Raw genomic sequence first — 16,798 nt, 5'->3', positions numbered from 1 at the left:
GTTCAGTTTGTCCATGAACAACATGATTTGTTCATTCAGTTCATTCATGAATGATATGTCTGTTCAATTGTTTCAAAAACAAAATCCTTCATTCAATCAATTGCTTTGTTCAATTCAAGATGTTTTTATTCACAAATTTCAGGAATGAGATGTGAGTAAAATGCTCAAACTTCACAGTCCCACACGGACAGAGTTTCATTGAATCTAGACGACTGGATCTAGATAAAAGGCTTCGGCACTTCAAGCTTACGGCCAAAGAGCTGAAGGCAGAAAGATCATTGGACTGAGACTGCAGCCAGAATCATCAACCAAGACTTACCCCCACTACTGTTCACATGCTTTCAAAAGCACACCGCACAGCTTCCTTCACGTTTAACGCTAAACAAAACAGTGATTTCGATAGTTTGGGGACATCAGAGACTGTGAAGCGATGCCAAGCGCTCCATGCCGTCACGCACGGTCGCTTCTTTCAAACACACTCAGTCGCAATATAAACTCAGTTTAGCAAAATCAGTTGAAGTCTCTACGTTCTGACAGCGCTATTTTAAATGTGGTGTCTCAGCACATCTATATCTGGCTGGAGTGGAAATGTTATGATATTGTGCTCGAGAGAAAGTACCGTGTTTTATTCTCTACGCTCGGCGATATCCACAGCGAGGATGCACTGATTTCTCAGTCTTCTGAAACTGAAAACACTCAATGGAAACAGTGAACAGCGTTTTCATGGGTAAATTCTAGTGGCAACATATTTTAAAGACTTCTATCTAGGGGTGTGACGGTTAGTATATAACCGTGAGACCGACGGTTATAGTTGAGCACCGTCATTAGAACTCTATAACCGCCAAAACCGTGTTATTAAAATATTTTTACAAACATTTTTCATCATAGAGAATGTTTAAATACTAATTAAAAACAATTGTTAACAGTCTGTTTTATTAATGGTCTACGTCGTTTCCAACTGTATTTGATTCTTTGCCAAGTACCCCCTGACCGACCGCCAATCATTTGAGAAAGAAATAAAAGCTATGATATAGCCTAGTGATGTGCCATCATTATGAGATTTATTAAACAAATTAAAAACATTTGCAATAATAAACATTAGCAATGAACATTTGCAATCGGGAGACATGGTTTTTACCACTTAATGAGGTTTTGTTTTGTAAATCGTCAGACATGATTTTTACCACTTCATTAAGTTTTGCTTTTTAGAAAGCCTTTCTTTAAAGCGAATTTTGTTTTGTACAAATTGTATCTTAATTTTAATAAATGTTTCATCAACCAATTGCATGTATTTAATAAATAAAAAGCAAATATAGCACACAATATAATAACCGTGACATGGAGGCGCCGGTGCGCCACGTTCACTTGCATTGCATTGTGAACTAGAGCGCATCTCATCGTAAATGAATGAAACTCATCGTAGGCCTATGCCTTATACATTAGCATTAAATATCTTTGCTGTATCCTTTCTAGAACAGACAAGGGCTTTCTTGCGGCTCGCATCAGCATAGCATTGCATCGTCCATAGACCGCAAAACAATCAGCGGATGGCGGGCGTGTGCGGCTTTGAAATCTGGTCAAAAAACGTTGGTGCGGATGATGAGTTATGTGATGCGGTTGCGGATGAAATAATACCCCATCCGCGTATCTCTATTGATAACAACATTGAACACTACACAAATATTAATTTTATTCAAAATAAGTTGACGAACATAGGAACCTATAACAGACGAACGTCGATAAAGTTTCCTATGCAATGACGTTAGCCAATAACAGTGGCCGATTACTGACAAGCCTTAAAGGAGCCGCCGATTAAAAACGGATCATTTCAGACAGAGGCTCAGAATGAGGGTTGAAATAATCGTTTTTACGCATATATATATGGTTTTTGTGTGCGTGTACAAAAAAACTTTATTTACATTATAAGAGAACCTCAAGTAACGCATTAAAACAACAAAATCCATGTTATCACACCTTTAAAATTAACACGATGCTCTGCATAGCAAAAGCTGAAGTAGTTTTAATTCACACAGTCTTAAATGGAAAGTTCATGCTGCGAGACGCTGATTATTTGTTATTAAGTGCAGACGGAATGCAAGAATGCATCCCAGGGTAGCATTTTCATCTTAACATCTCTATTCTGCCTAAAAGACTTATTATTTATTCATCAAACACTATTTTCAACTCAACATTTACAACTAGCATTGTAATACTAAACGGCAATGCAGTGCTAGTGATATCCTGCTCATGACCGTTACATGTTCACTTTGATAAAAACTGCCCTGTGTGTCTCACGTGGACTGCATTCTTACACGCAGAAGTACTGGGTCAGTGTCTAACCCACAAGCACAAAATAATCCCTTGATCCACGAGAGAGAATACAGGGCCAAGATTCACAGAATAGCCGGTCACCTGACACAGAAGAGACCCTGCGAGAGAGAGAGAGAGAGAGAGAGAGAGAGAGAGAGAGAGAGAGAGAGAGAGAGAGAGAGAGAGAGAGAGAGAGAGAGAGAGAGAGAGAGAGAGAGAGAGAGAGAGAGCGAGAGTGTGAGAGAGAGAGAGAGAGAGAGAGAGAGAGAGAGAGAGAGAGAGAGAGAGCGAGACAGGGCCCTGGCCTGTATCTTTGTCCTTGATCCCCTCAATCTCATGTATCAAACGCATCATTATACAGGACAACGAGGACACACACTCGAGCTAAACACCACAAACACACCAGAAACACTCGACAACCTAATGAAAACACTAATTTTCTCATTTAAACGACTGAAAGATTAATTTGTGATTTTGAGATTATCTGCACTGACCTATTCTGGATAAATTGAGAATCACTTTTTTTTTTTTTTTTTTTTAAAGAGATCACGATTCTCTCCAAGTCTGAATAAACAACCAAACAATTTACTAGAGGTTCTGAAAAATTGTTAATTGCTGCAGTCTTATATTCATATAAAAAATATTTAATTAATTTGAATTATTTGAATTGAATGAATGATTCAATGACTCACTCATAAATACTTGTTTGATAACTGGATTAATCAGCATTTTTGAACGAATCTCTTGAATGAATGAATCAATGACAAATACATTTGAAGTCACTTGTCGCCATCTACTGGTGTAAGATGTAGGCTACTTCTGTGATAATATGTATTATTGTAAGACAAATAACAATACTGTGTGGTTGAAAAGATCAGCGCAGATCTGAATGTTCGCTGTGATCGCTGTCAAAGGTTTAAAAGACATAGCCGATTCACTGTCATTCAGGAATACAATTTGAATCGTGTTTGAATCAAGGTTGCGATCTTTTAACGATTAATTGAGCTCTAGTTTCTGATTGGCTGATTAACAGAAAGAAGCTCTAGAGTGAATTTATAGTGAATTTAAAGTGAATATAGTGTGTTCATTTAAATTCAGGAAATTGTGTGTATGACTTATTTGCTATTGTTAAAGCTGAAGTGTGTAATTTGTGTCTCAGCCAATGGCATGAGTTTGGGGCGGGACTATATGTTTGTTGACCAATGGTAGACAGGGTGTGTTCGGGAAACTTTGTTAGGGAGTCATTTCTGTCTGTATCCTCGGCTAAGTCCTGGATTTGCCCACCGCCGCTGTGAAGGACGGCTCTCGCATTCTTTTACAAGATTAAACAAACGACTGGAGGGAGCGGGGGGGAGAAATCCCCATGCCAACTCCCGAAACTCACACTGTAGCTAAAGCACTTACGATAAAAACACTAACTAACAAACAAACAGCTTAAACGGGAGTTAAATACAGTTCTGGAGACATTTCATCTTTCTCTGAAAGCTCACTATGAGCTTTCGAGAACCTTCCCAAAAAAATAAAGAAATAAAGCAAAATCACTAATAAAGAGGCACTAAAATGTACCATGGCATTACCATGTGTTTTGGACATGGAATAATGGTAATATCTTTTGAAGAAAATATTAATATTATTATTTTTTAAACTAGATATACCAATCAAGTTGATGTTGATATTACAGTACTAAAGCCAAAATAAATTAAACAATATTTGTGGTAATCCTAACAATTTATTATTAATTTAAAAACATTTTAAACTTGGAAAAAAGCAATACTATTATAATAAATAAATAAAAAATATTTATTAAAAAATTAATTAATAAATAATACAAATATAATTGCCAAAATAAATTAAAATAATAAGGAAAAAAATTTAAATTTATATTATTATAGTAATAATATAGTATAGTAGGCTAGTTAATTAAATATTGGTCGAAAGAAGTACACTTTTTTTCTCTGACAAAGTCCTTATGGGAACCCAAGTGATTTTATTACGACCCAAACCCAAAACTTTTAAGCCACCCAAGTAAAAACTCCAGGAAAGATGGCATTTGGAAAATAAACAGCCAAAAGAGCTGTATACATTAAACAAAGATTAAATTGGCTTTAATTATTATAATGACGGAAGGGAGTGGATTTATTTTCCTCAAAACAGATTATTATCGAAGACAGAAATCAGGGCCACAGTAAAGTTGTCTAGCGTTCAGCCAGCTGAGCTACCCTGAGCGAGTCAGTGTCCAGGCCTCTGCCTGCCAAACTGCATTACCCTAACAAGTCTACATCTAAAGCTTCATTTCAGTTGTAATGTAGGGCCGGAGACTAGGGCCAGTGTTTTTACCAAGAAAGGGCACAGAGCGAGGCACAAACAAAATCCTCCATTCAGGCTAGACGGGAAATCATGTTGTGGTTCTGCCTTTGATCTCATGAAGAGATTAGACCAACAGGATTACAGGGTAGACTTGACCAGTCAAACTACCCGGTAGGGTTGCCAGGTCGACAACACAACAAAATCAGCCGAATTGCTCATTTAAAAAAAAAAATTGCATTCCGGCCTGAGGATGGGGGGGGGGGGGGTTGGGGCGGGGGGGTTGGTCGCTTAAACCCACGAATTAAACAAATAACCCGCAGCAACAGTTTAAAAGTTGCATAATTCTGCGGGAAAACCGCAGACTTGGCAACTCTGCAACCGGCCCAAAGTCCCAGACCATGGGAGGGATAAGTATTACTAAACAATGCAAACTAAAGCACAATCCCTTTGCCCCGCATCTGTTTTGTCCACAAATAAGTGCTGCTATTAAGCAACAAAACAAGTCTTACAACCACAGTCAAAAATTAACACTCGCCATGCACCAATATGCATAAACATCGCCTTTGGCAAGGGAATAATGGACAAGTTACTTTTTTTAGGTACTGCAATATAAGTCAATTTAATTCAAACACAAGAACGATAGTCTGATTCTCGCTTAAAGGAATAGTTCACTTAAAAATGAAAATTCTGTCAGGTTTGAAATTAGAAATTCTTACAGGTTTGAAACACCAGAATTTTATTTTTTAACTAGTGAGCAAAAAGAATATCAAACAAAATTTACATAAGAGCTCAGTGACTTTAATGGAGCTAAAAATGACTTTAAAGTCTGTGATTTTTTCAGGTAATTACAGATTTTTAGTAGGAAAATGGGGGAAAACAGCTACATTTTCAATTTAAGTTCAGACAGACAACAAAAATGTATTTAAATGTAATCATGCCAAATACAGTTTTAGGGATAGTATGACACATTTAAGGCCTGATAGTAAATTAATATGAAGATGAATATGGACCAATAGTATTGCGAAGGTGTTTAGCAGCCGTATCGAACTTTTCCGGAAAGTTCACTTTTGGCAAACTGGTTCAAACTCCCCAAACTAACTCCAAAAGAACTTCGTTTTGGCCTGATTTTGTTCGAAATTACGGCACATCAGTTCATTCTTTGGTTTCGTTTGAAGAATATAGTTCCAACTTGAATTTGGCAGGTATTGAGAGATCGATATATATCGCACAGGTCAATTAATATGCTAATATTTGGCTATTCTGAGATGAACATAATCAGCCTATAACTGTGTTGATAGTTTAAATGGCAATCCACCAAGTGACAATTCCAAAATCTATGGGCAGTCCATAGATAAAACACACCCTTTTGATCAGATTAAATACACTGTATATATGCACCTATTTGATTATATCATATAAAATACAATATATTATAAAATTGTATGTATCTCTAATTCATATCAATAATGGCACATAACGGTGGACAAGTATTGGCAAATTTGGCATGTGTGTAAAAAAAAATGTTTTGCCATCTACACTGTGGTAACACTTACCATTAATAAATGCCGAACAAGAAAGCAATGTCAAATCATAACTCGTGTAGCCTAAAACAACATCATGAAAGCAACTCAAGTAAATCATGCTCTGTCGGCTGATCCGGTCAAACAGGTTAAATGTTCCTCGGCTTACCCAAACATCCCTTGACAGCAAAGCGACCAGTGACTCATGACAGCGAGAAAAGTCACATTCCTGAGATGTTCCACCTGTTTCATGAAGCTCACCTGTTGTGGGCGGGGCTTCAACAGGTGTCAACGGAAAGACCCGCCCAACAGAAACTGTATCGTGTGACAGCTGATATCATTTACATTTCACGTCCTAAAGTTTCCTTGGGTTTTAAATTAATGGAGATGAGTTAACTTAAAGTTCAAACTCAAGCAAAAACATCCTTCCAACCGCAGATGAGGAGTTTCATATTTATCATTCCTGTCATCAGTGTGCACAAACCATCTATGAATGTCAGCTCTCACACACATAAGCTACTTATTAACAGCTATAGAAATACTCATTTAAATCCTGAAATACAGAGAAATTTTACATAACACATTTTTTGTAACAGCTTAAAGAGATTTCACATAAGCACTTCCCCTTCTCTGTCATATTTGTTAAATCACTTGTGACATTGTCAATACAATGCTTTGTCAACCTGTTTGTTTGAAAGCTGAGATGACAGACAAAATTTGCATTATATTATAATATTTAAAAACGTTAAAATGCAACATTTAAAAGCTTCATGAAACTGACAGACTTTGAAACCACTTCAGCTAAGCACTTAACGGCATATTTGTCTTACTATCACACAAACAAACGCGACACAAACGTTAAATAACAAAACTAGAGTATTGATATTTAAACAACAAAGGTTATGTAGAAAACTGAAGCGCTAAGTGTTAAATTAAAGCTGTAAAACTACCGCACAGATCAGCTAGCGTTAGCGTGTTAGCATAAGTTGAGGAATCTCCGTTAGCTGAGGCTAAACGCGCGCCCACATTTATGACCTCATGCATCGATAACACACACATTTTAAGCTCTGGTTCTATTATATTTCATATTTCAGCTCTTAACAACTGCTGACATGGTATCAGAAACGTTAAATGTTAACAAACCTTATTAGAGGAAGCCCGGGCAGACATTTTGTTCCTTTAGCTGCTCGCGCTGAAGCAAGTTGAGGCTAAATGTTGTCGCCTCAAAGAAATAAATAAAAAACAGGGTTATGAGGGCTTGATCAGCCTGGGAGAGATAAAATCCGTGTTTTTCTTCCCCTCCGGCCCGTGTGTCGGGCTAAAGTGTGTTGTGGTCTCTTATAAGGATGAGCAGCAACATGTCAGATGAGCCCAAAGTTCGCCATGTACCGCCAGTGGTCTCCTCTTATTGCTGATGAAGCGAATACATTTCACAAAATCTCTGAATGTGACACGTCTATCCCGCAAGAATCGGGTGTATTCATAGCATTCCTGATGTGTAATATCCGTTCGGAGGTGTGTTGGTCCACCTGCGGGGAGGCAGAGGGCGGGATGTCGTGCTTTAGCCCTGTGTGTGTGTGTGTGTGTGTGTGTGTGTGTGTGCAGCAGAGAGAGAGACTCACTGCAATGGCAGCAGGAGGAGATGAGATGAGCTCTACTCTGCTCCCTCTTTCCCACAGCACAGCAGTGACATGTCTGTCTGACTGCCTGGACATTTCCATCGCATTTCTCCAGGGGTGGGAACATGAGAGAGAGAGAGAGAGAGAGCAGAGCATCATCTGGGATGTTCCACTTTGCCGTGTTGTTATTAAAAGGTATTGAGGTAAAGTGGTTTTTATAAACTGAGTATTGTGAATGAAGAGGGATTACTAGGGCACAACATTTTATGCAAACTCAGCAATACAGTCACCTAAAAGTGACTTCTTTTACTGTTCAGATGATAGATAGATAGATAGATAGATAGATAGATAGATAGATAGATAGATAGATAGATAGATAGATAGATAGATAGATAGATAGATAGATAGATAGACAGACAGACAGACAGACAGACAGACAGACAGACAGACAGACAGACAGACAGACAGACAGACAGACAGATAGATAGATAGATAGATAGATAGATAGATAGATAGATAGATAGATAGATAGATAGATAGATACTGTTCATTAAATTTACGTTAAGTTACAATATTTTCGTCTATTATTTTTATTTTTTTATTATTATTATTCTATGTATTCCAAGCTTTGGCAATATTGTATTTACAGTCATGCCAATAAAGCCATTTCGAATTTGATAGACAGACAGACAGATAGATAGATAGATAGATAGATAGATAGATAGATAGATAGATAGATAGATAGATAGATAGATAGATAGATAGATCTGTTCATAATTTACGTTAAGTTATAATATTTTCGTCTATTATTTTGATTTTTTAATTATTATTCTATGTATTCCAAGCTTTGGCAATACTGTAATACAATCATGCCAAAGCCATTTTGAATTTGATAGACAGACAGACAGATAGACAGATAGATAGATAGATAGATAGATAGATAGATAGATAGATAGATAGATAGATAGATAGATAGATAGATAGATAGATAGATAGATAGATAGATCTTTTGATTTAATACTCGTACATTGTAAAGATTTACTTGAATAGTAAATCTGTAGAGTAAATCAGGCTCTGACCACATGACTCCCACAGGAAAACCTCACTCTGTCTGCATTACACTGACAACTTCCTCTGATTCTTCCAGCTCTCACAGTGCAGACCTCCACTTTAGACAGCATCCGCAGTAGAGGCAGAAACCCAAGCAAACAGACATGCAGATATGGGAGTTTTTTTTTTTTTAACCTTTACTTATCTTAAATAGTCAATATACAGTACTGTAGGTTTACTCTCTCTACTTCCTCTTCAGGTTCTCTTTGTTTTCTCTTATTCCCATACAGTCAGTCAGAATATACTGTTAAACCAGGCAATGTAGCCCTTCATTAGATGTTTAAGTTATGCCCTCACACACACACTAAAGCACAAGCTAAAGATGTTTCAATGACCCTCCAGTTGTGGACAGCGCCCCCTTCAGTTCCCCAGTGTCCACTGCTATTCTGCATCTGCAGTTTTACACAAACCTCACACATATTCACGCTGGGCTCCACAAGCGATGCCCAGTCAGCCCGCCTGACACATCTCTGCAAAAACAATGCAAGGAAGCAAAATAAAGTGCCCTTGACACCTGTGCCCGTGTGTGACACCACAGTCAGCTCTCAGAAAACGCAGAATTCAGCACTGTATCCTTCACACAATGGATTTACAGCATCATAAAATAATACATATGGCAAATAAAACATGATTGGTAAATAGTATTTTGCTTCTGATGAAATCTAACACGATTTGCACAGTATTTAAATCAATGCAGGGTGGCTGGGATATAGTTGACGTCATTATCATTAGCTGCATACACAAGAAAAAGTGACGTAGCCTGTAATCACGAACGTCCTCCGTAGCGCGCGCACGAGAGAGAGAGAGAGAGAGAGAGAGAGAGAGAGAGAGAGAGAGAGAGAGAGAGAGAGAGAGAGAGAGAGAGAGAGACTGCAGAACAGGAGGAACATAGAGAACAACTGTGAAGGACACTCGGTTAATCAAGAGAATGAGAAGAGCGCTTATTACCTAACCTGCCATCCAGAGTGTCTCCTAAGAGTTGTGACGTGTGCTAGTCAAACAGAGATGTCTAAAGTTCTGCAAAAACAACAAACCAACCAGCCGGAAGATCGGTGAAGGAGACAACGTTGGGCCATTTCATTGCAAATAAAATAATAATAATAAAATCTAATAAATATTTTATTATTATTATTAACTCTTTCCCCGCCATTAACGGAAGTGTCCGTGTTTTCACTGTAATACAGTAGGGGGCGCTATTACACCTCTTCTTAAAGAGTACTCAATCGCCGGATCAAAACACAGGCGAAGAAGAAGCAGAAACTAGCGATATCAGTAAGAAGATATCATGATATCATGTAAAATAACGCGATCAACATTAAACGGCATACAAATCAAACCTGCTTAATGTTAGGCTACTGAATGAAATGTAGACCCAGGACGAGGTATAGGACTGTAAAGCATTAGGGGTGTTGATGGTTTCGATCTACTCCATGTTTTTATCTTCGTTCGAAGCCGATCTGGACGCAGTCTTTGACAAAAACTCAAATTTCTCAGAATTTTGCTAAAAAAAAATTTAAAAAAAACGTTTTTTTTTAAACTTACCCACATTCAAGTGTAAATAAACTACACTAAAAAGAATGCATGAAGATTTTTTTTGTTTCAAAGCAGATATATATATATATATTGCATGTTCAGATATTCATACAACAAAATATTCTGGGGGCCATACATTTTTTGTGAAAATTATCAGCATTGGCTGGCAACTTTAAAAAAACAAACAAACAAAAAACTTGTGGGAAAGAGTTAAATATAAAATATAATAATACATTTTACATAAATATAGCCTATTCTAATATATAATAATACAGGCCTATTATAATTCAGTGTAATTCATTAAATTGCAATAATGGATGCAGGGTTTTGCCAGACCAGTTCTGTGGAACTAATGATGTAAATGACATATTTTAGGTTTAAAACGATGAATACTTTGCAGCTCTATAAATAAGTTATAGTGGCCAAATGTTCATAAATGCAATCTTGCATTCAACCTTCATTAATGTAAGCATTTTCAGCAAATCCCTGATGGCCTGCAGCGTCACCTCTTATCTCGGCCCCTAATGAACCTCGTTCTCCTGTGACCAACGCGGGCGCAGGGGTCCTGAGAGTAGGAGACCTCATGCCATTTACACCAGAGGACAGAGTTCGAGCGAGGGAGGGCTGGGCTTGACTTTTATAAGGGTGGGACAAGGTCACACCGACACAATGAACAACTACAGCGCTGTGATACACTGTAATTAAACAATTAAACCGTGTGAGCAGAAATTGTTCTCTTGTGGCATGAATTATCTCCTATATTCTCATGTCTAGCTAATATCTAAGTCCCCAGGCATTATAGCACAGTTTGTTCACCATATAGCCAGGCTGTAGAAAATGTGCACTTTCTGCTATACGACCCGTTTGAAGTCAAGTGTCTAGATGATTATATTGTTCAGTAAAGCTAGTGAGCAGTAAAGCACAAAGTGGCTGTCACAACCTTTTCTGCAGGGTAGCATTATAGACAGCATTTATGGTGTTATTTATTTTAATTCAATGCCCATGGCATTTTATTAAAGGGTTTTGTGATAGCTAAAAGTTTTTCCTCACAGATGTTCGCACTCGAGGAAGGATATTGTATGATATCAGGCTCAAATATGTGGATATGTCAGTGCTATATAACCACAAAAGCAAAATGTCCTTCAATACGTTAACGAAATTGAAAAGAACACATTTAAGAGGCACTGAGTCAATAACATGATGGAAAGTGAGTCACTTTTGAGGCGCGCTCCTCGAGTCTATTACAGAGCTCGGCCCTGAGGTGTTCTGAATCACCAAACAGAACCGCAAAAGAGTCTAGTAAGCAAAAGCCTCTGAGGGAGTGTTTGGGGAAAGGAATCCAGAATTTGTAAAACCCAGCCTTGCCATGCATGCACCAAAAGGCAGATGACAAACACAACTGAAAAAATCAGGTTATTCCAGGAGAACATCGACTCTCATTTTGTCTATAACGATCGTTGAATGATGTTTAAGGTCAGACAGTTAACCCTTAAACGCATACCTCGGGTCTTTAGTGACCCGGGACATCATTCACTACCCTCCTCATACATTTTTTAAAGTTAGACATCAAATTTCATCAAACGACCTGAGGTGTGTAACTGTGTATTTTTTTTTTCTGCATAACAATAATTGAATCTTTGATGACTGAATAAGTGCAATTCACATTTATTCAACAAGGTGGCAGTGTCTGATACACAGTGATGAAGTGACGTTTCACTCATAGTTACCGCAGGCAGAAAACAAAAGAATAGGAAGTATCATCAGCAAAACTTGAAATGGCTCAGCGATTTACAGCAGAGAAAGTACTGAACGCAGTCAAATATTAGAGTCACTGTCACTTGATCTGGTGAAGAAGCTGCCAGCGATCAAAATATTGATTTTGAAGATGTTGAAAAAGATAGTTTTGAGAATATGTTTGAGATGGTGAATATGAGGGAGATGCTGAATGTACTGGTAATGAGCTCTGATGAGAAGTGATGATGGTATAAAACATCTGTTCATACTGAACCCTTCCAAGCTCTAAAAGATAACAAAATATGCTTTATTTTATTCTTCTGTAATTGTTTCTCTAATATCAGGAGAGTTTTATATTATCAAGACAGGTAGAGATCCATCTGTGTTAGAAATAGATCAGGGTCGCTAAAGACCCAAATATGTAATAATGATTGGCGAAACATTCATACATTTAAACTAATAGCTAACTTGTTTGTGACTGAATCAACATCCCAGTACACATTAAAAAAAATGTTTGTCTTGTTTTCCAGTAAAAATAACTTTCTTAAATCAAATATTTACTTGAGATAAACTTGTTTTCAAAGAATATATTCTAAATTATGAATTTATTATGAAGTTTATTTTTTATCCCATTTGTAAATGTTATTTCTTCTAGGCTATGACCAAGTTATTATGTCTGTTCCAAAACCTAAAACTACTTTGCTGTCTAGACCTACATAGTTAAACACATAGATCACACATTTAGAAATGAAGGTGCGGCCTCAATATGGTGGTTTTGTGAGCAAAAAGGTTCTTTGGTTTCAAGTTGGTCACGAAAGTTTCAAAGTTTCTTGTTTTGAAAGTGCTACACCACTGGCAAAGGAGTGTTTTGCCCACAAATTTTCACAGACATTGACACGACTTACAGCATCTTCCAATAGAGTTAGCATGTTGCTAAGCTAATGATGCTATAAGCACAAATACATTACGGGAAGCACACTAGCCAGACGGGATTCAAACTTTGTCGGCTGAAGACCCAAGTTTGGTTTGAAGACGAAAAATGTACCAACCACAATGTTCTCTCATCTTTCCTCATTTCTAACATACAATCACAACATTCAGCGTAGTCTTGCCGTTATCAAAGCAGAAACGAAAGCTGCCGCTCTCCGTGTGTTTTTCTGTCGTCTCCGTGTGCGTTCATGTAAATTGGGTAAGCTTATTTTAATCCATTAGATCGAAATATCTGAAAAAGCCCATTCATTTACCAGCCCATAGATCCTTCACTCGAAGAAATCAGGACAGAAGTGGTTAAAAGTGCACAAAAAAGACGGATTAAAACACCATGTGTTAACAGGCTAAAACGAGACAACTAAAAGGAAGTATTTACATCAGAAGCACACTTATGATGCCTATAAATTGGTAACACTTTACAATAAGGTCTCATTTGTTAACATTAGTTTATGTATTAACTGACTTGCACTAACAATGAGCAATACATTTATTAAAGTACTTATTAACCTTTGTATACAATATAGTTAAAAATGACAACTGTTTTCTGTTCGTTCATGTTAGCTCACAGTGCATTACCTATAATGTTAACAAATACAACTTATGATTTTTAAAATGTATTAGTAAATGTAGAAATGAACATTAACTAAGATTAATAAATGCTGTTGAAGTATTGGTCATCCTTAGTTCACGTTAACTAATGTTAACAAATGAAACCTTATTGTAAAGTGTTCCCGAAAAATCTCTTTGCGTTCTCATCTTACTCACTCATTTTAATCCATTCATTAAGACGTCTCATGGAAACGTCGATATTTTAGAAACATCTAGTCAAAGCAGAGGGTAACTAATGAAGTTTATGCACTTGATATTTTGCCCCTTTTCGATTTTTGTTTTCACTATTAGGACAAGCAGGTCTTACTAGACAGAATTTTGTCCCATCAGCTCTTATACAGCAGCTACTCTGTAAAGCAATTAAGCAATTGATCTGGAGAAGACTCATTTTGTGCTTACTGGCCTGCCGATAGCTCAAAGGGGAATGATTTAGTCATTATTATTATTTTTAGCCCCAGTTGGGATCTTCTTTCCGGGCTTGTTTCCGGGTTTATCTTACACACACAATCTACAGGAAATAAATGCTGGACGATTCTGATGTTTTATTGATTGTTTTGATGACGCAGGATGCTCTAATTTAGGACCAAGTCCAACCAGTCAAACTCATGTGATGTTGTCGGTAGAAGTAGGTTAAAGAAGATGCATTGGTCTTGTGAAGCAACAAGCTGACATCATGTTGTTATAATTTCATGATGTGTGATGTATCCAGCTTTTAAAGAAGACATTTGCTTGTGTCCGAGAAGACAAATCTCTGCTTCAACATCCACTTCCTTCTGCCTTCCTATCCATCATCAAAATCTAGACTCCAAAACCTCCAGGGAGCAGCGTTTTGGAGGGTTATGCTGTCCGAAAGACTGAGAGGAGAGCAAACTTACTCTGACTTTGAGGAGGCCTGCATGGAAATCCAAATGACATGAATGTTGGAGGTTGAACTGTATTGGTTTTAAAAGCTTGCACACTACAGAAAGCTTTCATGGGAAGTTTGACGGATAGGAACGCACAAGAGGCCAGGTCAGGTTGAAATCGAGTGGGAATATAGCGAATTGGATTTCCAAACTGAAGGTATGTTTACACGAACAGGAAAAGTTTTTCCTTTGCGATTTTCTCGTACAGACGACAACGTTATCAAAACGATCCGCGAAAACGACTAAAAACGGTGTATTATTTATGCCAGGCCAGTAGGTGGCAATGTCACTTTATAATGAAACACTGCGAGCCTACAGACTGAGCATGTAGCATACATGCGTATAATGTCACCGTTACACATAGACAATAATGGTTTTGTTTTCCGGTTTTCAAAAGTTTCAGGCCCCCAAAACGCTGTTATCATGAAAAAAACAAAACAGCCAAACGCATAAAAAGTTTTCCATTTTCGTGTAAACGCCCCCTCTGAAATGACGCTCTATATACTTGTAACATACTGTACTATACATATGCTGTGTTCCATTTACCTCGGAATAGGGATGTCGTAGCTGGGAATGACGTGACAACCGGGTCGACCGCGTTCCAGTACACAGGTCGGAAAACTAAGATGGAAGTGTCCAGGCAAACCTTTGTTGTGCTCACTCTTTCGGAATACAAACACATAACAAAGTGGTATTTTGCACAGATAATGCTGATGTATCATGTCATGTGAGCACCACTGAGGTTATTAAGACACAGACAAACAGAAGGGCTAATAAACAATATATTACTTCTGTTTTACTATGGTTGATGCGCTGGGCAGCCATCTTGGATTCTGAAGTGGGGGTTGTTGTGCTTTCCTGAGTTTCCCTACCCTGGTAATCCAGAGTTCTCGCGAGAGCACAAGTTGAATTTGCTCAGTGAGTTACTCTGGTGTCGAGTAATGATCCTCAATTAATATGCCCCTCGATCTGAGCTGCACCAATCACCAATCAATTAAAAGTTCTTACTTGGAATGAGAAATTTCCTTCCATATCCGAGGACAAATGGAACGCACCAATACTTCCAATTGTGCACCAAAAGCAGTACGTCATGTAAGTATATGACCAAGTATGATCGTAATCATTTGGGTTAAAAACACAAATATGTGGTTTTAATCAGGGTTATTATCTTTAACTAAAACTACTAAAACATGAATAAAACTAAAATAAATTGTATATTAGTTGACAAACTCGAAAATGGGAAATGAAGATTAGAAGTCTGGCCTTGGCTATCAGCTGAATTAACATTAATTAGCACATACCAAAATCAAACTATATGTTAATTAAAATGAAAATATAAAAATAAAAGCTTTTTTCAAAAAATATGAAATAAACTGAAATACATAATACTAATAACAGTTGTTCCAATCAGTAAAATATAAAATAAAACATGGCGTTCAGAGTTAAACACAGTGTTAGCTAGAGACTCCAAATCATCACCCTACAGAGTGTGAACAGTAGATTAATTAAGCTCTTTTAATTAGCCTCGTGAGCTTGGGGCCAAACCATTTGAACGTACTTTGTTCAGATCATATCCTCCAACCAATAATAATCCTTTAGAGACACTGTTCACTTCACACTGGCTTCGAGGCAGCCTGGGATATCTGGGTAAACACAATAGCTATTCCTACATGATAAGGAGATGAGAATAAATGGATGTTGGGGATAAAGTTGGCATGAAAGGATCTAGAGAAAGGATATACGGCTAAAAATATCAGTCTCTAGCTCCCTCTTGGTGATTCTGACAACAGACACTGTGATATGGTGGTAAATATTGAATGTCCATGATGCTTGAAGCTAGTTAGTTCTGGTGCTGGTTTTGAAGCAGGAACACTAAGCTGGTCAACCAGTTTGGACTTTCTGGTGAAGATGCTAGGTTGAAGCTGAAGGGGGCGCCACATGAGAGGGGGCACTAAAATCATATTTTTGCATGCTGTAAAACCTGAATATAACCAGAAGAAAAAACAATAATAACACGAAACTATATTTTTAAAAGAGTTTGTATGCTTAACATAAATGAATATCATCATCACATCCCAACTAGATTCCTGTAGCTTATTCTGCAACAAAGCGAAAGCTCATTTAAATTCTTGCAGCTTTCTGTTCTGCAGACATTGAAGAA

The 16,798-nt window shown here is 37.5% G+C and overlaps 1 protein-coding gene across 7 annotated transcripts in view; it reads right to left on the bottom strand.

The window, feature by feature from the left end:
• The window catches only part of tjp1b (tight junction protein 1b), a 124,515-nt gene that overhangs the window by 51,503 nt on the left and 56,214 nt on the right, over positions 1-16,798 (bottom strand). For 2 of the 7 annotated variants that reach the window (XM_079860022.1, XM_079860024.1), the window contains exon 1: positions 7,281-7,834. The exons of 4 other annotated variants lie outside the window; for them this stretch is intronic. In XM_079860022.1, the coding sequence (XP_079716148.1) occupies positions 7,281-7,307 (27 nt within the window). In that variant the 5' untranslated portion in view covers positions 7,308-7,834. Of the gene's footprint in view, positions 1-7,280; positions 7,864-16,798 lie in introns of those variants that run through there. One more of the 7 variants, XM_079860021.1, reaches the window with a different exon arrangement.

The sequence above is a fragment of the Squalius cephalus genome (assembly GCF_949319135.1).
Source record: "Squalius cephalus genome assembly, chromosome: 23".
NCBI lineage: Eukaryota > Metazoa > Chordata > Actinopteri > Cypriniformes > Leuciscidae > Squalius > Squalius cephalus.
The sequence above is the reverse complement of the archived record's forward strand: the minus strand, read 5'-3'. Positions and strand labels throughout refer to the sequence as shown.